This window comes from Melopsittacus undulatus, chromosome 9 (assembly GCF_012275295.1).
Source record: "Melopsittacus undulatus isolate bMelUnd1 chromosome 9, bMelUnd1.mat.Z, whole genome shotgun sequence".
Lineage (NCBI taxonomy): Eukaryota > Metazoa > Chordata > Aves > Psittaciformes > Psittaculidae > Melopsittacus > Melopsittacus undulatus.
Genome location: NC_047535.1, coordinates 30,787,762 through 30,812,848, shown reverse-complemented (window position 1 = coordinate 30,812,848; position 25,087 = coordinate 30,787,762). Strand labels below are relative to the sequence as shown.

Sequence of the window (25,087 nt, the reverse complement as noted above, 5' to 3'; positions counted from 1 at the left end):
ACCTGCTCAGTGCAGGTTAAGGTAGCTTCAGCAGCAGGACACACCTGAGCTGTGTTGGAGGCAGCTGGTCCAGCCTGTTTTTGGAAGTCTCACCAGGTTCATATGACCAAAACTCCAGGTGTGGCCATGTCCAGGACTGGGGTTGGAGCAGAAACATGAATCTGGACCAAATCTCCCAGCTGCTCCTACTCCTCTTCCTTAGGTTTGTGTCCTGGAGAGGTCTGGGAGGGCTCAAGCTATGTCCATGTGGCAGGAATGGAGCCCACCTTGTGTGTGCCAGCCACTAACAGGGGCTCAGGCTGTGGGGTGAGATTATAGCTGGCGTAAAGAAAGCTCTGAGATGGGTACAATGTGTGTGTCGGCTTCCCAGCACAAACCCTTTTGCTCCATGGACCTGCCTCTGTTAGGCTGGAGGAAAGAGACTTATTGTGAACCATTCACTGGAAGCTCTTTTTCAGGCCCATTGGGACTGGGGATGAGTTACATTCATGCTGACCTCCATCAGAGGCAAAAGACCTGAGCACAGTCGGGATTGCCTGTTTAAACCTCAAGGATTGCCTTCCGCATATATCAGTGGGTGATACAAAAGAGGTGGTGGATTCACTTAGGTCATCAGATGCCTGTCATAAGCAGCACTGTGGTTTAGTTCTTGGTTTTCTTTTCCATGCAAGAGTGCTTTGTAAATGCCCATGCAATGCCATTTACTTGCATGACCCGCTGCTCTGTGTGGGCTGTGTCTGCCCTGCTGTAAATCAGTGCTTGGTGCTGGCGCTGCTGTTGTACTCCTTGTGCTCCACGGCTCTTGTTTGCCAAGTGAGTCATTGTGTATTTTATCTCAGCTGCCACTCTGCACACTTTTTCTTTAAATACCTTGGTAGGCATTTGCTTGTGAACCATTAACTCTTGTCTCAGTCAGGCTGAGCTGTGTGCTGTCCTAAGCTCACTCTTTCGCAATAAGCAGCTAATTTGAGACAAGATGAGCAAGGATTAATTTAGAACCTGTTTGCTGAGGGAGTTGATTATTTATTTCACTTTATTTAGGCTCATCCAATGAACCCAGGTAGTAAATAAACAAGCTTAGGGAAAGTCATGTTTGATGTATATTTCGTACAACGATTCCCCTATATGACAGGTATCAGATACCCACTTTCCCAAAGAGCTTGCTGCCTACGTGAATTTTATACCCTCTTCAGAGAAAGTTGGTTGAAAACTGCACTGATTTTTCTCTGACATTGTGGAAGTCTTGCTTTTCTTAGTGAGTTGCTGTACTTCATTGTGCGGGTTATACAGCCCAGTGTACCATGAAGGATGGCAGCAGGTAAATGGGAGCTGGGCAGAGAGCTGCCACACTCCATCTGCCTGTGCACTTGGGCAGCAGGTCTGAGATGAAAATGTTCTCTCCTGGTGTTTTATTTTTCCAATAAAAAGTAGAAATTCATTGTGTAAACCAGGTGCAATTTAAAAAAATTATGTAGGTAGGACCATAATTTTCTGCTAGAATTTAACAGCAAGTGTTTTTTTTTTTTTTCTACTGGTGCTACTTGTAAATTCATACAATTTACAGTTCAGGGCAGACCAAGGCACATATAGTTTCTGCAGTGATGTAATTTTAATGGTTTTTTACTATTTTGTATTTTAAAGCAGTTCTGTAAGAGCTCCCAAGGAATTCATAAGTATGTTTGCTATGTAGCACATGAATTAGGTGGAAGCACTGGGGGTGAAATGAGCAAAAATTATTAGATGAAGAGAGAAGCATGTTTTCATTAATAATCTGATCTCATGGGATCTACTGCTTGTATATTGCTGTGTAACTTTTAATATTAACATAGAATTATGGCAGTTCAGTAAGGAGCACACATGTTAGATTTGTTATGCCTGAGGTTCATGCAGTTTACTGAGGGACAGCAAAGGGGTGGTTGTGGTTAGTCCTTTTCAATTGTGTCCCTCCACGATTTTCTGTTTTCTTTTGTTTTCTTTTCCTTTAAGGTACTTTTAACTCAGAGAGTCAATGCTAGAATGGGTACAGCCCAGCCACCAAGGGAGGGCTTTTGTGTGTGCTCTGCATCCAAGGCAGATGGTGGTGCCAGAAAATCCATCATCCCCCAAGTCATCTCCTATGCAGGGGACAAGTCAGAGACTTGTTGCTGTCATAGCTGTTATACTTGGAGTAGCATCATGGCATCCAGAGCCTTAGGTAAAAGATGCTCTCCCCCTTGTCCCTTGTTCCTAGAAATACCCTCAAGCACAGGTTCAGCATTAAAACACATTGCCTTTTCCTGTTGTAAAGTTAAACTTCATGGCTTTTGCATCACAATGTGTTCACCTCCCTTCTGCTGAATGTCTGGGGAACTTTGTGAGGTGCACAGAGTTTCTCCAGCCCTGCACTGTCAGCTGTGAGCAGGAGTTGGGGCTTTGCTTTGACTCCAGACAAGATCCTTGCTTGGAAAAGCAAAAATAAATCTCTCTTGCTTTTCCTTCCCATGGTGGTTGGGATCCATCACATGGGGTGTTTTGTGCTTTGAGGAAATGGAACGACAGCTTCTCAGCCTCAGCTTTTTTGCTTCTGCAGATTTGTCAAGTCTTTATCGTTGTTTGGATAATTTACTTTTCTTGTGGTTCCATGTCTGTCTGTATCAGCACACAGGGCTGTGATAACAAGCTTTAAATGCTGTTGCTGTACTCAGACAGGCTAAACCCCACAACTAATAGGGCTGAGCTGACTTTTGTGCGAACAGGAAGAAAGTGTGAATGTTAGAAATAACAATCTGCTGCTGCGAGGAAGGGTTTGGGGCCCTTTAAGCATTGTATCAACTGTGAATAGTCACTTTTGCTCTGCAGTAAATCCCCAGGTAGAGCAGAGCTTGTGTGCTTCCCGTCTGGTCTGATAGAGAAGCAATGCTAACATGTGCTGTTGGTATGGTTGAGCAGCTCTATAAATGTGGATATACTGTACCAGATCTGTGGGACTGTGGACCATCACCAGTGGTAGGTGTGTTGTTCAAGGACCAAAGGGTTTTATCTTCAGAGTACTCATATTTCACATCAAGAACTGTAAAAGAAGACCTGAGAATTTAGGGGAGGTTCAGGTTGCAGATATTCACTGGCTGTGGAGTGCTGCTTCTTCAGCACCCTGCTCCTCTACTGCAGAGTGGAAATATGAACAGTGCTTCATCTGCCAAGGTGGCTCTGGGAGCAGATCACGTTCTTTGTTGTATGGTTCCGATGTCCTCAGATACAGTGGTGCATGCATATAGCTGATAAGAGAAATGTTGCTTTTTCCTTGGTGCCCTTGGTCCATCTTCCAGTCACCAAACCTCTGTGAGATCATTGCTGCCGCTCTTCTCTCAATGTCAGGGAGAAATTGGCCTAAAAGGAGCAGATCTGGAGCTGCAGGTTAGGCTTTGGGGTCCAGAGCTGTGGTCCAGCCTATGCTAAGTGTGAAGAAGGATTGATCAGCCCCATCTTCACTGTGTGTTTGGTGCATTTCTCTCAAGCTGTGAGACTAAAGCACAGCATGGGAAGCCCACAGCATGGGCGCATCTTAGATGCACAAGAAGCCTGGTGTTGTAAAAGCCATCTACACTGCTTGTCATGGTCCTTTTCATGTACAGGGTTTGGAAGGCTCCTTCAAATACCTTTCTGAACAGGCGGTTCCTACCTGGTATTCAAGTGGCAGATTTTGCAGCTGTGGCCCAAGCAATTCTCCCTGTCAGCTGCGGGTTAAGGCTCAGCTCTGGCTGTCCCATGCCAGTGGGAGCCCTTTGTTCATGGCCTTTCTGCATCCTGGTCTTCCTTCAGTAGAAAAATAACTTTCTTGAATGTGCCACCAGACCATAAACTGAAAGGTTGGGAAATGATGGGAAATGTCTGGCATTTGTCACAAAAGAGGATTTGTCAGAGAGCACACTTCAAAATCCTGCTGCCAAGATCCTGCTGTTCTGACATACTCGAAAGCTGTTAAATCCATTGGCTCTTCCTGTACATTCCCTGCTCTGTCTTCCATCCCCCATGTTTTCTCTTGCACTTTTAACCCTGCTCATTTTTTTTTCCTCTGTTGCCTTTTGCTGCTTTCTCCTCATGCCTGGTGTGATACCTTGAAAGACAGACCAGCCTCCATGGAGTGCAAGGTTGCCATGCTCTGCCCTTCCATTTATTTTAGAGCAAACCAAAGCCTGCAGAAAAGGCACCTGCTGCTGCAGCAGTCTGGCTGCAGTGTGATGGGCTGTGTTGCTGGCTGTCATCTGTGATTGTATGGAGAGGAAGCACCTTGGAGATGGAGGCTACCCAGTGTCTGGTCACTTTAGAAAGTCACTTCAGGACCAAGCTGAGGTGTGGCCAGCAGTATGGGATGTTCTTGTACTGTTATATACTTGTAATCGCATAGCAAAGGAATCCAGTAGTTATTCCCAAGAAGCATCATCTGAGTAACCTGACCAGCACTCTGAAAACTTACCTGGTCAAGCTTTTAAGTGTCTAGTCTAATTGTGTGCTGTTTCTGTGTGTTTATTTTGCTAGCTCTACATATCTTGAACAGAATAGGAAGAAAAAGGCTAATGGAAAGTTTCTAAAGCATCTTCATGGTGCAGGGTAATAATTGTACCATCCTTCAGCTGGGAAGTTCCACTCTTCCTTCTATCTCATATATGATTCTTAGAAGCATCTGTTGATTCTTAGGTGTCCATGAAACAACTTTCAGGTTAACCGGAGAGGTTGGTTGGTATTTTCTAAAACCAAGGCCGCCCTAAATTCCACCTGTGGCATGCCTAAAATTCAGTGGAAGAATCAAATATAAAATAGTGAAATTCAGAAAGACCCAGGAGTGACTTATTCTGATGATCCCATAACACAAGAGTAAATATTTATGGGAGGTCAATAGGCTTTGAAAACAGAGGAGAATCACCATACAATGCACTTACCCAGTGATAAATGCCTGCCTTCTAAAGTGTTATCAACACAGTTTAGCAGGGGCAGACACACCTGCCATCACCTTCCTCAGTTAAAAGTTGTCTAAAGTCCTGTCTTTATGAAGTTGTTAATATTTACACAGATGTGGGTTGATAAGCTTTTCTGTTGTACTGGTGTATATTGCTCTTGCTGCTCTGGGTGTGTCTATTGCTCTTTTATGCTAATCTCATTAATCTAAGCTCTCACACATGCATTAGCAACAGGCAGAAGCTGTTTGTGACAGTGGGTGCAGGGAAAAGCCTGGACAGCCATTGACAAATGGTCCATAGTTATCAAAGCTTTGTGCATCTTTGCCTAGCAGGGGGTGTTGTATCACTTAGTACAAGCTGTGGATGTGCACTTTCTGTGAGCATAAATATGTAAGTCTTTTGAGTAATGTGCTTTAGGCAGAGCATGCTATGTTAATGTGGCTTGGTTCCTTCCCAGATTCGTGGTGGGGTTTTAGCAAGATGCCTAGAATTTCACTGTAATGTCAGTTGTCGGAAGCATGTGGGACTGGTCCTGTTTTGCTGCTATAATTTGCATGTGGGAACTCCTATTCATAGTATGGTACATGGTTTAATACCGCTTTTAGTTATTTTAGAAACTAGCTGCCCTTCCATCTCCATAGAGCGGGCACTGATGAGCAGGGCATGCTGCATCTAGCCTAGCGTTTGCTCATGTTGGGACAGAGAGTTAAATATGGACAGTACCAAGAATCAAGCTGAGGTTCAGCATGAGGAGGGGCTGATGCAGATTTTCAGTTACATTGCCCAGATTAATTCAAATTCTGCTTGATATCTGCTGGTGATAAAGCTCCCATTTAAAGGGTGGAATAGGAAGGAAAGGGTCTGTCTGCATACTGGAAAAATAGTTGAGAGTTTCCTATATTCTCCTGGGGAATAAACAAACCTTCTGCCAAAAAAAGTTCACTCCCATTGACCATGGGCAATTTAAGTTGATGCATTGAAATTACGCCAAGAAGCACCAGTCAAGAAGCCCCCTCCATATCAGAGGTCAGATTAAATGCAAGTGGGCCTCTCTGACCTGACAGCCAAGTCCTCCTCCTGCCCTGATGAGAACCAACCATGGACACACCAGATACAACACTGGTGTGTTTGCCTGGTAGATAGTGTAGACGGTTGGACATCTGGAGCCGGGGCTGTCTGCCCTGTGATTTCTGTGTTGTCTTGTGGCCGCTGTGAAACCAAACAGGAACAGGTAATAATTCAAACCGTCGCTCCTGCTATCTGGAATTGTCACCTCTGGGGATGGGCTGGGTCTCTGAGGGCTTGGGAAAGTGGTCCTGAAGGTCAAGGGGAGACGTGCTTGGGCTCCTGGGTGCAGATGAAATGATAATGAACTCTGTGGAAGGAGGGGGAGGACCATTTGAAGCTTTTATTATCCCTGAAGCCGTGAATCATCCCAAATGCTAATCCTCAGGCATACAGTCAGCAGATCTGGGCTGCTGTGTGCCAGCCTGTGCTGTCTGAAGGCATGCAGCTCACAAGGAGCTGTGCCCTGTTTCTCGCAGGTCTTTTACATTTTTCTAGGATTGTTTCATGCTTTATTTTACAATTGTGCAGGGTAAAAAGCCCAGCCCTCATCTGGTTTCTCAGAGACTTTCAGGCCTTATAAGTCCATTCTGATAGGCTCTTTCCAGAGGATTGGATGGAGTGTCTGAACCTCAGGCAATGAGGTTGGGTCCTTTCACAAGGCAAGTCCCAGTGGCCAACTTGGCTTTTGTTAAAGAAGTGTATTCTCTGCTGTTGTTACAAGTTGGATGGGTTTGTAGGTTGGCACAAGAACAGAGAAGGTCCGGCTCTGCTGTAAGTTGTCACTTGCCTGCTAATGAACTGCACCAGAGCCTGTGGTTCAGCGTCAGTGCTGGTGGGACATGTCCTGTGATGTGACATAGACGTGATTGCAGTCCTTTGGTCACTGTATGCCCTAGCTAAGAGCCCAGAAACCTTGTTGGGGAGGTCGGTGTGCTGGCTGGCTGGTCCTTAGTTTACATTTAGTGGTAGACATTTCCATATTGATGAGCTGCTACTCATCACTCGGGCTTAACTAGTGTCCTCGTTTTGGCATGTGATAAGGATCAAGTAGGTTGCTACTCTACCATCTCCAGAGGCAATGGACCCAAAAATCAAATGGGAAAGCGAGTAGCCCTGCTGGAAGCCTCAAAGGTGGCATTTCAGAGCATGGTAGGATGCAGATGCTGGGATCTGTGGCACTTCTGCAGTCTCAGTGATGGGACTACTGATGGGACTGACCCTACTGGTGCCATAATGGCTGGTGAAGGACAGGTTGGGACCTCTCCACCTAGCTGTAGTGGTGACAGCTTGGGAGTCACCTGTTTCCCCACCCAGCTTCTCTGCTGGAGCTCAGCCTTTGCCTCCCAGCATCAGCTTCCTTAGTGCTTCAGCCCTTGCCTGGGTGATTTGTTGTTTGCTGGCAATGAGGTTTCTAAATATAGGTATAAAGATCAGTATTAAGCCTCCAGTTGTTAATTTTGTAAATTTGAGAGTCTGTATCTGAAGGAGCAGCCCTTTTTTTTGAAAAATAAACTATTTTGTTATTGCTTCCTTCCTACTCTGCAGTATTTCCCTGCCAGCCCTGGCTGCTACAACAGCCATTGCAGTTAGAAGTCAAGCTTAAAAACAGGAGGAAATGTGTATTGTAATAATGAATTATCCTGCAGGTCATTTAGCCAAACCTTCTGCTTCAAGATGGGTCAGCTGTGAGATCAAGCCAGGTTGCTCAAAGGACTGTTTCTTTGGTTTGGGGTATTTTGTTCTAGTTTCTGGGGCCTCAGGAGGGTGTGCTCTCTCTGCATGTTCATGCGTCCTTGCAAAACCCTCATAATCTGCCTTCTCCCTGCAAGCTGAGATGTCCTGCAGCCTTTTGATCCCTTAAAAATGGGCTTTTAAGGGGTGAATAAAAGCCCCTCAGCTTTTGTGAGCTTTGGGAAGAGAGATCCCGATTCTCTACCCAGCTGTCCCCCTTTGTGGCACTTGGGTGCTGGCCAGCGTGCAAAGAAAAGTGCATATTCCTGGCAGAAGAGTGCTGGCCCAGCAAGCAGCTCCTTGTGCTAATTGACCCCCTTCTTGGCAACTTCATCAAAGACATGGAAGAATAAATAGGCTGTTGATTGAACTGTTTCCTTGTCCCCAGAGGTGGTCCCTCTTAGTCAGGGCTATGGCACATTGTCAGGGCTGGGGAAGAAGCTTGCAGAGCAGTTAGCCTGTGCTCACCAAAGAACAAGAAGCTTTCATTTACTGTGCTTTCCACGTGACATCTGCCATGTGAGATGGAAACATGGCAGGGGTTTGCTGCTGAGCTTGGTCTGTGGTGTCCACAGAGCAGGTTTCTGTGCTGTGGTCCACTCTGCTGATGCACAGGATGCTCATTTTGAGGGAAGAGGGGAATATAGCTCAGATGGAATCTCTCATAGTAGAACCTGATGAAAACAAAGGTTAGAAGCAGGAAAGCATCTTCAAGGAAAGCCTGGATACAGAAGCTGAGGCGGGTGCTGATGGATGTGACTGGCACATTCTTTACATAGAAAAATCGTGTTGGTGCTTGCTGGGGCTGCCACGAAGGCATGCAGAAATCCTGCAGAAATGAGGCATGCAAGTTTCAGCTGATAAATTAATGGAGCATATAAGGAGAAAACATTAACCATTTTATTTAAAAACCTCCTTACAGGCATTCAGTATCCAGCTGGGTTTTGGTGACAAATTGCAGTCACATACTTCAACCAACCCTTTTTATTACATTCCGGGCAGGGTCTGGAGTCCAAACTATTTAACCTTTCTGTAGAGTGAGCAGTCCAGGAGAACTGTTTTCAGTGAAAATACCTTAAAGTGTATGAACTGAAACCCTTTGTTTTGTGTCAGATCAGTGTTAAACTCTGAGATTTGACAAGTACCATACTGCTTCATGATAGTTACTGTCTAGCGGTAGGATTTTAGCTGAAGATAGAGCAAAACTTAGCACCTTTAGACTTGCTTTTGGGCAGAGGCTTTTCCTTTTGCAGCTCTTTCAGGGCTGGTTCTGCACTCAGCAAACAGTGTGAGTGTGTGGAAAATAAATATTGATACGGTGCTCCCACCTGAGCATCACGTGTCTGCATAATGAGTTACAACAGGAGCCTGCAGGACACCATATACATCACTGCCATGTGAGAGGCCATATAGAGTTACGTTGCTGTGACAGCCTGATATGGGGCAATGCACCATATTCCTGGGTAGCAGATACAGCCCTTTCTTTCTGCTGAAGCTTATGATTGCATCCATGATTCACTAACAGTGACTCTGCCATTTTTTTTTGTTTTAGTGATGAAAACACTAGGAAAGACTTGAAGACACTGCCTGTTTTTCCTACCAAGACACTGCAGGAGCATCCATCACTCGCTTACTGGTGAGCTATTGAATTTAAAATGTAAATCATTGCTATGAGTGGGAATGACAAGATCGCTTGCAAACAATTTGCCAACTCTTTTAAGTTTTCAGCCTGTATAATATAGGAGTTGGAGTTAATTCTTGTGTTCAAGCATTTCCAGTTTTTAGGTCATAAATTATTCAAGATCTGATGCAAATCCCTCATTGAAAGTTCACTCAGATTAAATTGCTGGATCAGAAACTGATGGATCAGAATATGTGGGGACCATGAATTAGAAAGAGCTGAAATCTGAACTCCAGCCAAGCCTGGGTTTGCAAAGAGCCCCTTGCTCTTCACCCATCACACAGAGGAGCCTCTGTGATGGGTTGACCTTGGCTGGCTGCCACATGCCCACCCAGCTGCTCTTCCCAACAGGGCAGGGGGAGAAAATAAGCTGGAAAAGCTGGGAAAAGAAAGACAGGTCCAGTTTTGTGGCTTAAACCTGCTGTAAATGAACAGAGCATTTGGGATGAATCAACTGTATTGTTTCCTTGGAGTCGATGCCCTTTGTGCAAGTTTGACTCCCTCATTAGTTTCATTTTCTTTAAGTTTGATGTGTACCTGATAGATTTTTCCAGTGTACCAGTACCTGCTTATGATTTTCAGAATAAATAGAATAATACAGCTGGGTTTTTCTTTGCTTTCAAGTGTCTGACACTTAAATGCATATTTTAGCTCTCATTCTGCTAAAACAAAATGTTGAAGTACATAAAGGGAAAATGCAAAAAGGTCATTGCTGACAAACCTATATTTTTTCCCACCTATAATGTGTCAGAGGAAAATATACACAGGACTGAAAACATTCCTGGTTTAACTTCTTTTGTCTTACATGGGTAGCATTAACCATCCTTTGAAGCTTTGGTCTGTTAGAATGTGAAAATAGATTTACACAATTAGTACCATTATTCTGCAGCAGCATCTGCAGCAGCACAGGCTGATCTGAAACGATTAGTTAATTAGTCTGGAGCATGGCATGGGATGGTGGGGATCATCAGCTCCACACTGCCTAATGAAGGGTGGGAAAGAAACCAGTAAGAAGCAGAATGTGAAGCAGAATGTAAAGCAGAGTGCAGAATGTGCAGAGGGGCACTCCTTTGCATGCTGAGCAGGCGCCTGAGCTTCCACAGATGCCGCCACACATGGAAAAAGTCACTGAGCCTCTAAATTGGGTTTTGTGCTTGGTTTGCAGTGAGGACAGAGTAATCGAGCATTACAGACAAATTAAAGGTCTGACCAGAGGACAAGCCATTGTTCAGTGAGTATGACACTTGTTAACTTGTCAAGATGATGTTTTTACTTTATTTCTTTTTTTGTTGAGTAATGCTGGTGCAGGATGTTCTGGTCATTACTGCTTGCAGGCTTTGTCATTTGTGTCTGTGGGGTTTGTTTCTTATTGGGTTATATTGCAAAGGAAGTTATTTGAAGTTTACTTTTCACAGGCTGGCAGTGAAGGTTGTCTGTTTATATTTTCAGATACCTTGAATACAAAAGCAGTTATCTGGACCTTACTTTGTTGGAAGACTCTTTTCCATACCCTGCTTGCTATCAATTAGTTTTTGCACCAAACTCTTAAGGGCAGGTATTACCTTAGCCCTAGTAAAAAAACAGAGGCGTGTTTGTTGACATGTTCAGAATTTGGCTTTCAGAAGAACAAGGTCTCCCAATATGCATACAGAGCCTGTGCAACTTTAATTTACTGTTAATATTACTGTACTTCCTACAGGCAAATGCAGTGTGCTGTGTTTGAGGTTATAGCCATGGTTGTACAATGGAAGCAACTTGTTTTGCTCATGTACCTCGATGCCTGTAACTGCCTCAATAATTCAGGGGCTTCTTTCAAGAGGAACAAGGGAAAAAGTTGCCTGAATTGCCTCATGAAACAGTGGTACAACTGCGTAAACACTTTCATTTGGAGCCTATCCATTGCAACCAGAGCACCATAATGGAATAATTATGAGCAGGTCTTTACTATCAATATTTCCCAAAACGCTCATCTGTTCAGTTCAGAGTCTTTACTTTGTTTTCAACCTTCTGATAGGAGATTGAGTATTTTGCAGTATGAGAGATTTTCCATTTGCTTTAGCTGTGCCAAAATATCACAGCTTTCCTCGAGCCAGGATGCTACGTTTTTCTCTGAAAACATGGGCCTTCAATTATTAAGATCTTCAAAATATGATAAATGGTAAATGACATGTCTTGAATGTATCTGTGAAAAAATATATGTTAATAGATGTTGTTCCCTCCAGAGAAAATGATCTGATGTGCTATAAATCTGTCTACAGGTACATGAAAGTTGTGGAAGCTTTGCCAACATATGGAGTTCATTACTATGGAGTAAAGGTTAGTAAATGCCCATAGATAGTGTGATTGCTCAGCTTATTGCCTGTGATTACATTCCTATAGGAATAGTTTGATGATTCAGTACCCTTCTGTCAGTATTAAACTCTGCATTTCTCAACCTTTGTAATCTTTCCCCCTTCATTATTCTCTAAGAATTGTTTCCAGAGAGCAGCAAAGTATTATGTGCTACAGAAGATGGAAAGGAATTTTTGTAAAACCTTTTCTAATCCTATCAGGAGCTAAATTCTTATCTTAATTAAACTGAGTAACACTTCTAGATCTGAAGCAGTTAATAGTTTCCCCAGAGATATTTCTAATCAAGATTAGGAAAAAAAAATACAGTGTAGAAAAGACTACTTCTAACGGCCGGTAACTAGTGGAGAAATTCTGGGAAATACTTTTGGAGGCTGGTGGAAACACATTGTTTATTCCCATTTGTAGAGCAGAGCCTGTGCTTTGTGCAGAAGAGCTCAGCAGAGATGGTGTCTCCTTTCTTTGAGTCATGGCCATGACTGGGGTACCAAAGAAGCTGATGTTTTGTGCTGTTCTCTCCTCCTGTGGCTGTCTGTGCCTGAATTTAGTGGATGCAGTCATTGGCCACAGTTTTTCTATCCCATATCCTTCCCCCCTCACATCCCCTCCCACAACGAGTGACACCACGATGTTTCAGCAGCACTGTAGCTTTTCTTTTGTCCACTGTGCACAGCCATCACCCCCAGTTTCTTACCTCTGCCTCAGAAGGCAGGGGGAGAAAGTTTCCACATTCACTTCAGCAATCCACTCCACGTACAGTTGTTTGCAAAGCAATCTGTGTTCTGTACCTACTTGTACTTGTCACAGGAAGAAATGGGCTGGGGTCCTGTATTGTGTAATTCTTAAGTAGCTCTTGGTTCACATAGATGTCCATTTTTCAGGATAAACAAAGAATCCCGTGGTGGCTTGGAATAAGCTACAAAGGAATAGGCCAGTACGACTTACAAGACAAAGTTAAACCCAGAAAAGTAAGTTCTTTTGATCTGATTTATTTTTTGAGGGGTAGGTGGGATGGTGTTACATGTCAGAGTAAATGACCAAGGCTTGGAAGCCAAAGGAGAATTCCGCTGGCACTGAGGCAGTAGCAGTCCCCTCACACAGACAGTGAAAACTCCCTTTGGGAACTTTGGCTTATGTGTTGTCTTGAGTTTGTCTCAAGAAAGTCTGGACAGGAATTTTGGCAGCCTGCAGGGATAACTATCAAAGTATGAAGCAACTGGGTTTCTGTAAATCCAAACCTAAAGGTCTTGTTGTACTCAAGCAGTGTTTTCACTTGGCTTTCATAGGTGTTTTTTGTGTGTGAAGTGATAAAAGGCTCCACTGATATCTGTGAAATACAAGGGGAACTGCTGGAAACTGCAGGCCTGCTTAGGCAACTGTATGTTTCCATGATGCAATGAATTGTAAGGGGGATTGAGAGTAAACGCCAAATACTGGAGGTTGCTCTTCTCTTTTTCCACCCCCTTGCTCTCCTTCAGAGTGAGCTCTGCCAGCAGCCTCCTTTGTTGTTTAAACAGGGCAGAGGGTCCTATATTGCACTGCTGGCTCCCTCAAAGCCCCCATCAGCAAACCCTAGCAGGCTTCTGCTGCCAGCCTTGGAAACCCATCATGCAGCTCAGGCACACGATGTGTTGGGAGCTTGCCCAGTCCTGTAGCTGCATTCATCTCCCCGTGACAGGGCTGAGCCCTGAAAGTCTTTGAAGTGCTATTTAACCCACTTGGCTGTGGGGAAGAACTGGGACTGCACGTGCAGGAGCCATGCTGTTGGTCTGAGCGGTTTCCTTCTGGTCATGTCTTCATTGAAACCTCTGAGATGAGGAGATGAAGACCTGGGGTTTTGCTGTTGTTCTTCTCCAGGAACGATCTGGGCAGGAGTTCACATGAAGTGTGTGCTTCCTGCCAGGGAATTTTACATCTGCAAACTGATATTGTTTACCGTGTTTGTGCCAAAAAACACAGCTTAACAAAACTTCCTTCTTAAGCATAATTCCCCTTCAAGCTTCCAGCTTGGTCTTCTTTTTTTTCCAGAGCAGGCTATGACTTGGTTTCTTATGGTATATTTATATACCTGTGTGTCCAAGGCTGACCTTGTATGTCCCTACTTTGTTTAGTAAAGCGCAAAGTTTCATCCCAAGCCTGTTTTACCACACCTGTTCCACATGACAAAAGGGGAACCCTAGAAAATCAAGTCAACGTTAATGCAGCCATTGATTGTCAATTGAAGGCATCAAGGAGATACTCTTGCTCTTCAGTGCTGTTTTTAGGCAACATGTACAAGATTTTCTGGTCAGGTCAAACACATCGTTCACTAGCTAGCGGGATTTCAGTTTACAACATCAACCAGGCAGATGAAGGGAAGTTTTAAGGTCAGCAGGGCCCAGATGCCAAATCACACCCTGTACAGTTAGTGACAAGGTGTTGACTTTGAATTGGGCTGTGTTTAAGAAAAAAGCCAAAGGTCACCTCTGCAGTGGAAGTGTTACAATGGAAATTATAATAGTTGTCTACTGTAGTTATACAACAAGTAATAGTGATTAAAAGGAAAGGTGGAAGACAGGAGCCTGAATGCAAAGAGAAGGTTTAATGCCAATAAGGTGATTGAAAAACTGGGGCTGGATATGGCTGTAGTATCCTTACTGATTCGTGTCTGGTGTCAACAGGAGGGGACAGAAATTACTTAAGCCCACAGGTTATCCTGAGTCACAACAACTTTTAATGTATGGCTAAATATACAGTTTCTTTATACAAAAGATGTGTTTCACAGTTTGAAATACGAAATGTACTTCTGACATGATCCATGGAAGTAATGGGAATCAGATCACCTTCAGAGGAAAAGCAGATGCTGGTTGTAGAGAGACACCCACACCCAGACTTGGTGTTGGAGTTGAAATGTTGGATGCTGCTGTTTATTTCAGTGATGCAGCACACAGAAGTTTCCTTTAACCAGTATTGTTGCTTTGTATCAGAACACAGTTCAGAGAGAGAAGAGTCTGTATAGCTTTGCCTGAATCTCTTGAGGAGTTTAGCAAGCACAGCCCTTTTCCAAAGCAGCAGGCAAGAGAGGAGTAGGCATATAAACTATGCCTGTCTCTTGGAGCAGAGATGCCAGTTCTGCTGGATTTAGCAGAATTTTCTTGCTTTGCTTTGCAGGATGGAGCCAAACTTGTAACTGCCATGTGCTGGTGTTATCCTGGTGTTTATACTGTGGATCAAAAGTGCTGTTATGTTTATCCCTAGCCATCTGGGAAAGAGCATCCTTGTTGTGCACTTTTTCAGTTAGTGATGTTAAAATATACAAGCAGCTGATTAACTCAATGAAAGGGAAAGGCTGAGTCCAAGTCTGAGGGAGGCTAAGCTGGTCTTTCCTAATTCTAAAGATACAAGTGATCTCTGGGTGTGCAAACTTCTCTGATACCGGCTGCAGTGTGAAAGCTGCTGAGGTTCCAGTGGGAGGCTTTGAGCAGGAAAATGGTGCCTGTGCTTCAGCTGAGTTCACACTAGGAGGTTTTCTTCTGCTTGCTGTGTATTTTCTGTAGTGCTAATGGCTACCTTTGCTTAATGTGTTCATCACAGGCATTCGGTAAGAGCCAAGTCCATATTCAGAATAAGATTTAAAACATAATAATAATAAATATATATATAAAAAAAAACTGCACTCATTAATGCAGTGTCAGTTAAATCCCAACAAATAAAACCATCCTCCACAAAAAGTGAAACCTTTCGGTTTTTATCCAAGTAGGTCCTTAGGCAAAGAGACCTAATCATGAGCCTTGGAGTGCAGTGGTTATCCCAAGATTTTGTTATTGGATCAACAGTGTTGTGTGAAGTCCAAGGCTGAGAACTCTTCACAGGAAATAACTTGTAAGACAGACCTGGATGAAGCAATCTCCAGATCAGTATCGCCCAGCCTTGCCAATGCTTGCGCATGTACTGTCAGTCATCCATGAGGGGAATGTGTGTTGTTGGAGAGGCCAGTGTGTTAACTCAGGGCTGGACCAGGAGAACCTGCCATGGCTGTCTGTCCATGCAAAGCTGGCTGGGGAGGTCTGAGTCTGGCTATTAATATTTTGCTGGTTGACCCAAGATGGTTTGGAGGAGTAAGTCACTCCTGAAAGCTTGTACTGCTTTGGAAATGGTTTCTAGCAAAGCAAGCCCTTGGTGTACTCCTCACCTGGGGCTTTGAGCTGATAGGCACCAAGGGAAGCATTGTGCTCCACCTCTGGAATAGATTGAAAATGAAGAATTATTTTTTGTGTCGTTTATGAAAATTGTCTTATTCTATGTAGTTAAAAGCAGTGACCCTGCACTGGCTGGAGGTTATACTGAGCAGAGCTGATTATAATCCTCATAGGGCATAAGAAAGACTGGGTTTGGCAAGCCATGTTCAGATTTCAGCTGGGATTAACCCTGCAGTCCTGCTGCTTTGCAAACATTCTCCCTTCAGGTGCAGTTAACACCAAGAGATGCCTTTTGCTTGGAGAAATGCCTCCTGCTTTCTATGGGGTGGTATGTCAAGGTCCTGTCCCCAGTTTCCTCTGAATCAATTAGGAAAAACTTAAAACAGGTCCCAGGACTTCATTTGGCATTTCAAAACAGAATGGATCTCCCTTGTATCTCTGTCCCTGTCCTTCTCACGGGTGAGATAAACAATGTGTCGTCTTGTTTATGGAGCATGTATTAGGGTATGAATTGAGTTTATTCTGCATTCAGCCAACATGTGGTGATCCTCTGAGGGATGGGAATTTGAGAAGGCAGCTTGCTGGCTTTTGGACTTGTTCTCCCACTTCATTGTGTTTCTGTGGGCAACTCCCTGGTAATAAATGAGCTATAATATCTGAAGAGAAGGACTTATCTTGCTATGGTATTGTTTCAGATTTACAAAGAGTTCAATTCAGCTGCTGGTTGTCTTGAATACATTATGTTCTCAGAAGTGTTTTTGTTAGAGTGCACTAGTTTTGAAATGGGTAATATTTATCATAGAATGTTTTGGGTTGGAACAGACCTTAAAGGTCATTTATTTCCAGCCCCCTGCCACAGGCAGGGACACCTTCCACTAGACCAGGTTGCTCCAGGCCCCGTCCAACCTGGCCTCGAACACTGCCAGGGATGGGGCAGCCACAGTTTCCCTGAGCACCCTGTGCCAGCGCCTCAGCACCCTCGCAGGGAAGAACTTCTGCCTAAGAGCTCATCTAGATCTACCTCTTTCAGTTTAAAGTCATTCCTCCTTGCCTATCCCTACATGCCTTTGTGAAAAGCTTTCTTGCTGGCCCAGTTGAGGTACTGAGAAGCTGCTCTAAGGTCTCCCCAGAGCCTGCTCTGAACAAGCTGAACAAGCCCAGCTCTCTCAGCTTGTCTTCATAGGAGAGGAACGCCTGGACAAAAGAGGGCTCTGAGGAGAGCAACCATCCAGGTTGTTCCTTATCCACCAACTGGTTCATCTATTAAATTGATGTTTCTCCAATATAGAGACAAGGATGTCATGCAGGACAGTGTCTAATGCTTTGCATTAGTCCAGGCAGATGGCATCAGTTGCTTTTCCCTTACCCACCAACACTGTAACCCCATTGTAAAAGGCCACTATATTTGTCAGGCACAATTTGCCCTTAGTGAAGCCCTGTTGGCTGTCACTAGTCACCTCTTTATTTTCAGTGTGCCTTAGTAGAGTTTCAGGGAGAATCTGCTCCATGCTCTTGCCAGGCACCAACGTGAGACTGACCGGTTTGTAGTTTGCTGAGTCTCGTTTATTTCCCCTTTTTAAAAATGAGGGTTGTGTTTCCCCTTTTCCTGTCAGTGGGAACTTCACTGGACTGCTGTGACTTCTCAAATATGATGGATAGTGGCTTAGCCACTTCTTCCACTAGTTCCTTGGACCTGTGGATGCATCTCATCCCATAGACCTTCAGGTTCCATACCCCAGGTAACCAGGTCTCCCGTTTCCTTATGGAGATAGCCCACATTTTCTCTAGTCTTCCTTTTATCAGCAGGGTACATATAGCAGCTTTTCCTGTTGTCCTTGATGTCCTCAGCCAGATTTAATTCCATCAGGGCTTTAGCTTTCCTAACCTGATCCCTGGCTGCTCAGACAATTTCTATGTATTCTTCCCAGGCAATACATCCATGTTTCCACCCTTGGTAGGCTTCCTTTTTGTGTTTGAATTTGTCCAGGCCCTCCTTGTTCATCCGCACAAGCCTCCTAGTATTTTTGCCTGACTTTTTCTTTGTTGGGGTACATCACTCCTAAGCTTGGAGGAGGTATTAGGTGTTATGACATTTTCCTTTGAATTCTACATATACTATGAGCTGATGCTGGAAGTTTTCACTTGGAGAATATTTGCTTGATATGAATCTGCTGTCCAGCTTTGCTGAACGGTTCAGAACACAACAGTATTTGTACAGGCTTCTCAGCAGGTGGATCTCATTAGGCAAAGATTTCCTTTACACTGTTTATTTCTCACCAAGTGGAAGGCATTGATTTAGATGTAAGATACTAAGCTTGCATAATTACTTAAAATAAACACAGAGCTTTTACAAGACTGCTCTAAAATTCAGTTCCTTCCAGATATGTGGAAAGTTGAGTGTCACCTGCCCCAAAACACACATGTTTTGAGGCAATTTGGTGCTGAAAGGTCTCTCATTAATGCCAATGCTAGTGAGAACCAGGCATAATCAATTAGGAAAAAATGCAATTGAAGAGTTTTCTTTAGGGGACTGGCTTAATATGCAGGAGATGAAGGATGCCTCTGGGTAAGCTCTGCCAGTTTATGCTGGCACAAGTAGGAGCCGTCTGCCTCCTTCTCTTAGAAGCTGCTGCAGGTGGGGCAGTTTGGCTCTTCTGCCATCTCCAGTGCTTCCCTGCATGGGCAGGCATAGCAATTAAAAAAACCCCATGAAAATTAATAAAAATTAATACTACTAATGATAATAATATAAGAATAGAATAATGTTTCAGTTGAAGGTGGTATGCCAGCCTGCAGACTGTAGCGGAGGGGCTGAAAGGCAGCCCGTCTTCCAGTGTTGCCGCCAGGGTGGTAATTTCCTTCATTGGGGTGGGGTGCATTCCTGTGGGCAGGAATCTTTTATGTTTCCTTGGTCTGAATTGCCAGATTTGTCTGGAGATTGCTGTTCCCAGCCTGCTCCTGGGGTGCTGGTTGGCAAACCTCCTTACAGGCACCGCACGTACCATGAGGTGCTTTGAATGTGCTTCCCGAGGGAAAGGCTGTGAACGCTGCAGCATGGTTTGTGCCTCCACAGCAGTCTTACCCAGTGGGTGGAAATGCAGAGATCTGGGTAATTTAGCTCGTGGGTCAGAGTTTGCCATCAACTTTGGAAGCATCCCGGGTACAACCCTGGCACGTGTGGTGCCCGGGGCTGGTATTACAGCAGTGTTTGGACACACAGCCCCTGCAGCCAGCTTTCAGGGGGATTTTTATGGGGATTTTCATGACCTTGAAAAGAAAATGTGTGTTTTTCAAACAAAATGCACCATGCTGATAGGAATATTAAGCAGAGGGCCCCTGAGCAGCCCTCTTACATGCCTCTCAAGGGAGGGGCTCTGCCACCTCCTGCCTTCAGTACTGATGGGGCCATTTTCCTGCTGTCAGGCCCAGACAAACTTGCCTTTTATTCAAAACTGGTTGCGAGATCAGCCAGGTAAAAACCCAGCTGCTTCTTTTATTAAGGTGTCTCACTGCTTAAGCTGTCTGTGTCTGCTTTGTGTCTCATTAGACTACAATTACGGCTCTTTTTATATGGGAAAGAGGGTTAGGAGGGTGATACCTTTTTTCTCAGTGTTCTGTAGTATCTTGGGGAGGATCACAGCTGAAATAGATGAAGCTTAAAGCTGGTGTGATCAGAGAGTTTTGCACCTCCTCTGCCTTGTCCAAAATGACACAGAAATCAAACCTTAGCCAGGCCAGACTCTGCCTGTAGAGTCGGACATGCAGCCCTAGCTATGCTCAGTGGGAGTCTTCAGGAACCTTTAGAGATCCAGCAATCTAAATGGATGGAAAGGCTATTAAGAAAACATTCATTAGCTCAGGTGGACCTAATAATCTGGTTAAAGAGAATGTACATTGCAAAACTTCCACAAAAACATTGCAATTATTCCTAATTGTTCTTCCAGCCTCAAAAACCAGCTTCAGACTTTACTTTTTTTACAACTCTATTGTCTTTTGAATATGCATGTAGTTTAGGTAAGATTGAAATTAGGAATGATTTAGAAACATGTCTGGAGGAGTATTTGAAGGGAGGAAGAAAACTCTAGTGCAGTGACAGTTTGAGTATTGCCTTTTGACCGCAATTTAGAAGAATTTTATTGGAGGGAGTTTATAGAATTTCATTTGGCTTATTCTGCTTTATTCTTTATTACTCTCTTTCTTTTGCCCTTGTTTGTATTGAGGCCTTCTTTTTGTCTCCATGAACCCACAGACACATTAGGCCGAAACTCATTAATACATTAATTCATCATTATTTTAAAGTGCAGTTACATAAATATTACTAGTCCATTGGCCTTTTGTTTTAAGGACCCAGAAGCAGGAGGGTTTGTTAGAGGAGATGATTGCTAAGGAATTGTTCTGAAGTGGGGTAGCTTAAGGATGGGGCACTTTTAAGTGGGTAAGAACAGAATGTGCTCTCTGTGTAGAATTTCAGACATCATCTCCTGTCTTAGAGCAGTGGGGGGGGGGGGGAGGGGGGGGCGCGGAGAGCTGGAGTTGTCGCTGTCCTACATGTCTTTGTGTTGAAGGTACCTGGCTGCAAATGCTTGGGATGCCTGTCAGCTCCTTCTTGGCCTGGGATGGATCTCACAGGGTGGGGAGGAAATGGGGCAAAGCTCTACCCACATCCTGAGGCAATTCCATGCAGGCTTTTCTTACAAATGCAAAGGGGATTAGTTTTTCCTTCTCAGCACCAAGCATGATCAGGGATGCGTCTCACCGGGTGCTGGTGCTGGGTTTGGACAGGCAGCTCTTCATGGCAGGAGTGCTGGTGTATCCCTCAGCCTGGGCAGAAGGCTGCTTAAGGTGGTGGAGGGAGCTGTGTTTTATTCGGTGCCAGATGTGACCCTCTTCACCCCACTGCCCTTAAGACAGGTGACCCCTTCTCCCGAGGCCCTCAGGAATGCCAAGCGCGTCCGGAGGGGAAAAACCCAGAGGAAGTGATACAGGGGATGGGGGGAGTCATCACCCACAACCCGATAAGAGGCAGCAAGGCAGTTCCTTTTCCAGAGGTCATGTTTGAAGCACGCCCATCGCTTTTACGAGCGTGGGAGCGGGAACACGCACGATGCTTCTGGTCGAACCTGTTGCTTCTCGGCATGAGTCAATGCAGGCAGGGTGCGGACTCGGGGGCTAACCACCCTCTGCAGCCCCCTGCCATGCGGGCTCCCACCTCAGCACCCCGCAGGTCCTCAAGGCGTGCAGAAGGGGTGCAGCCCCTCGGTACAACCCCTCGTGTTCTCCCCTCGGTTGGGTTTTCCCTTTATCCCGGGGAAAGGGCGGGTCGGGAGGCGCCGCTGCCGGGAGAGGCGGTGATGTCAGGCGTGTGTCAGCAGTGGGAGGTGAAGCCGGAGCGGCACCGACACGGCCGTGTCCGCCGGCCGGGAGGGATGGAGCGGCGGCCGCCTCCTGCTCCGCTCTGCTCGTGTCGGCCTTGATGCTTCCCAAAGGGGCTGGTGATGTGGGGAGGTGAGTGCGGGGATGGGCTGTGCGGGGAGGGTGAGCTGATGGGGTTGTGTCGGGGGTCCCTGCGTGTTGGAGCACCCATGGGTGCTGTTGCTCAGTGTCCTGGTAGATGCTGCGAGCTGCTTGCTTTGATTTACTTCAAAAAATTTAGTTCGATTTTTTATGTTTTATTTAAATTGTTTATTTAAAAGTTTAATGCCAAGTTGCGAAGAGTTGTGCTTCTGAAAGCAGTGTGACTGGGCAGGGTGCCTTTGGTACAAAAGTAAATGCACTTAAGCAGCAGAGTCCATGATCTTCTAGAAGATGACTTATTAGTTGAAGTAAATGTCATTTCCCATTGCTGCATTTCTCATTTAGCAGGATCTAATGATAAATGGTAGTACTAGAAAGGAAAGCCTTAACTAAACACAGGGAAAGGTCACTGGAAGAGCCAGGTTTCCCGCAAACACACACACTGGGTTATGTTTATTTTCCAACCTGTATTAATTATTTCAATTGCAGCACGGTGTCATAGGTAATATTTTACACAACTTGAAGCTCTTGCATAATTGGAGCGCGACATGTTGGGTTTTGGTGGAGGAAATGTCGCGTGTCCTGGGATTTGTGGTGTGGTGGCTGCACCCCTGAAGGCTGTCGCTGTGATCGCCTGGGTGCCTCGATGCATCAGGGATGTTGCAAGCTGAGCTCTCCCACTTCACGCTGGCCCTGCCTGCCCAGCCTGGGTGGAAGTGCCTCAGGTAGCTCTGTGGGCTGTGGCTCTGGAGAGCAGCCAGCTGTGAACTGCAGCGTGTGCTGCCGCACTTGTACACCCCGTCACCTTCAGGTGACATCCATGGGGACACCTGGAGAGTGTACACCCGTGTACCCTGTTACTGCTGGAGAGGGGACAGGAGATGCTGGTGCTGCAGAAGCCTGCGCCAAGGGGCTCGGAGCATCTCCACCAAAGCCATGGTGGGAACGTGCAGCCCCTGATGGATCATCCCCAGAGGGTGGCTAATGCCGGTGCACAGAGGGAACAGATTCCTATGCAATCCCGATCCCACGGGTGCAGCTGCCAAACCCTGGTTGACTTTGATCTCTTCTCCCAGCTGGCACTTTGCAGATTTCCCAGCTGGCACTTTGTAGGAAATCTGCGTTTCCTTACAGAAGTGCGTGTTGTGGGTGGCTTCCTCCCATACCTGCTCTGTCTCTGTATGTGTTGTACCCCTGCTCCAAAGTGTCATGCGGAATTTCTCACCCAGTGTCTTCACAAGAGAAAGGTTTTGGTTATCCCTGAGTTCTTGCTGTTCCCTGGGGGTGTTGTGACTGAGGGAAGAGATAGGTGTGTATGCAATTACTTTGTATAGAGATTTTTGCATTCAGTTGGAGAGAAAAGGACTTTAGGTGTCCTCCCAAAGATGTCTATGAGCTCCTAGCAGTGAAGTGTGCTATTGGTGGAAGCAGATGTCATGGGCAAAATCCTCAGTCTGCAGGTCACTGTCTGTAAAAGTGTGAAATTACTCAAGGGGCATCCCATATATTTATGTATATGTGCTTATTTTAATGGGTGTTGGGCATGTTGCTGTTGCCAAGTCCATGCCATAGATGAAGATATGTGAGAATTGTAATGGCTGAAATTACATACTCTTGGGGGGGAGAAGATTGGTGATTCTTGTAGTGACAGCGTTCTGCATCTCTCTCCCAATTCTCCTAGCTTTTTCAGTGGAAGCAGCTGGAAAGCCTCCATTTCCGTGATAAGAAATTTGCTGTGGAAGTACACGATCCCCGTGGGTAAGGCTGGAGGGAGCAGTGGGATGATTCTTTACCCAAACCGGGGATTCACCATCTCATGTTAACTGATGGGCTGGGAGGTGCCTCTGAAATCCAACACAGACGCGAGTTTTCTCTGGCCTTTGCAACACTGAGCCTGATCCTGCACTTGGCAGGGCAAACTGGGGCTGGATCTGGGCTGTGGTGATGGACAGGTAGTGCTTGCATGGAAGTTCACAGTCACAGTGAGCAACCTGGAGTGACTGCTGATGTGTTACAGCTCTGGGTGTTAGCTTAGATTGCCTGTGATGTCCACTGAGGGAGTTGTTGGAGCAGAGGGAGGGCTATTTGTCAGTGCTCACTTTACAACACCCTTCCCTGAGAGGCTGCTATAATGTGCCTGTGCCGCTGGAGACCTGGGAACACAGCACACGGGACCCAGACACGACTTTCGTGCTCACCTTCTCTCCGCTTTGGTAGCACTGCTCCCTCCTCTGAGCATGAGCTGTCAGAGCCCCACAGGAGCACTGCTGGTTAGAGGGGGAGCTCACCCACAGGGTGCTTTCCTGTGTCTTCCCCACAAGATCCTTCCCAAGAAGAAGGAGACTTTGCAGTAGCACTGGGTGGTGTTTGAGAAGGAAATCCAAGTTTCCACACCTCTAAAATAAAGGCTGAGCCTTGCCTGGTTATAACAGAGGCACCTGGGACTTTAAACCTCAAAGACCTATCTTGAAATTGCATTTCTTCTCACCCTCTCAGAATTTCAGTGTCAAGAAGGAACTCTGGTCAGAGTGGACTGGTAGTGCAGACCTGGTATGCGAACAGGTCCCTGATCAAGTCCATCTGGGTGATGGCAATCAGTCAACACCAGTTTTACTTGGACAGAAAGCAAAGCAAAGTAAGTTGTAAGGTCTTTTGCTGTGGCATAAGTTTCAACACCTTTCCTGTATATCCTCTGGTGTGTGTTTTTCCATGGATGAACTACTTTCCAGAGAAAAACTATGCGCTTTTTTTGTCGGCTTTTTGAGCAGTCTATTAGAGACACTATTGTTATTTGATCCGTTTTAGCCTGCCTGCAATTAAGGGCTATGGAAGTGTAGTCACAGAAGAGGGAATTCCCACATCTCAGTGTTTAATCTGCTTTTTCTTTTGTCCCCATTTGGAGTTCATTTTGAGCACAGTGCAAACAGCAAAGAGACTTTGAGCTGGGAGATGGTTCAGGCTTTGGGGTCAGAGGGGGAGAGGAATGCCGGTGCAGCCCTGTGCATCACAACCTTCCTGCATTGCTTTAGCCCTTAATTTTGTGTGCAGATGAGGTGTGAAACATCATCTTCATGTTCTGAGGGTGGATTTTTTTGTTCCGGAACTCCTGCAGGCAAAAATTCTTTCAGCCAGAAGTTTGGATGACATTGCCATGGATCTGACAGACATGGGAACACCAAAAGTTTCCAAGCTAGTGACTTTGGAGGCAAAGAACCAGCTTATTATGGCCAGCAATGGCAGTTTGATCTCATCAGGTAAATACTTTATGTAAATGGAGGGTAGTGAAGTACATGGGGGACTGGGTATGTAAAAAGGGAAAGTGAGGCTAGCTGACCATAAATACAGTGACATATGTGAAGGCATGTATTAGTTATCTACCTGAAAGGATGGCATCAGTGTTATAATCTGCTGTTTCTCCCCTGTAAGTAAATAAAAGGAAATAAAAGTATGCTGGCTGGATAAGCACCCTTATACTCTTGGTCCATGAATGAATTGATACCATTTACCAGTCAGTCAGTCCTTGAATGACTGATCAAAATCTGAGGGGAAATTTGCTCTGAGTTTCCTCACAAGTGAGCAGACAAGATAAATGTTTCCAAATAAAAGCTCAGCTCTGGAATTGACTTTGGGTC

The 25,087-nt window shown here is 45.3% G+C and overlaps 1 protein-coding gene across 4 annotated transcripts in view; it reads left to right on the top strand.

Moving 5' to 3' along the window:
• FRMD4B (FERM domain containing 4B) overlaps positions 1 to 25,087 on the top strand; it is a 123,342-nt gene that overhangs the window by 84,546 nt on the left and 13,709 nt on the right. For all 4 annotated transcript variants that reach the window (XM_034066145.1, XM_034066144.1, XM_034066146.1 and 1 more), the window contains exons 8-14: positions 9,286 to 9,369; positions 10,580 to 10,645; positions 11,673 to 11,730; positions 12,645 to 12,731; positions 23,137 to 23,213; positions 23,952 to 24,090; positions 24,568 to 24,709. In XM_034066145.1, the coding sequence (XP_033922036.1) occupies positions 9,286 to 9,369; positions 10,580 to 10,645; positions 11,673 to 11,730; positions 12,645 to 12,731; positions 23,137 to 23,213; positions 23,952 to 24,090; positions 24,568 to 24,709 (653 nt within the window). The remainder of the gene's footprint in view (positions 1 to 9,285; positions 9,370 to 10,579; positions 10,646 to 11,672; positions 11,731 to 12,644; positions 12,732 to 23,136; positions 23,214 to 23,951; positions 24,091 to 24,567; positions 24,710 to 25,087) is intronic.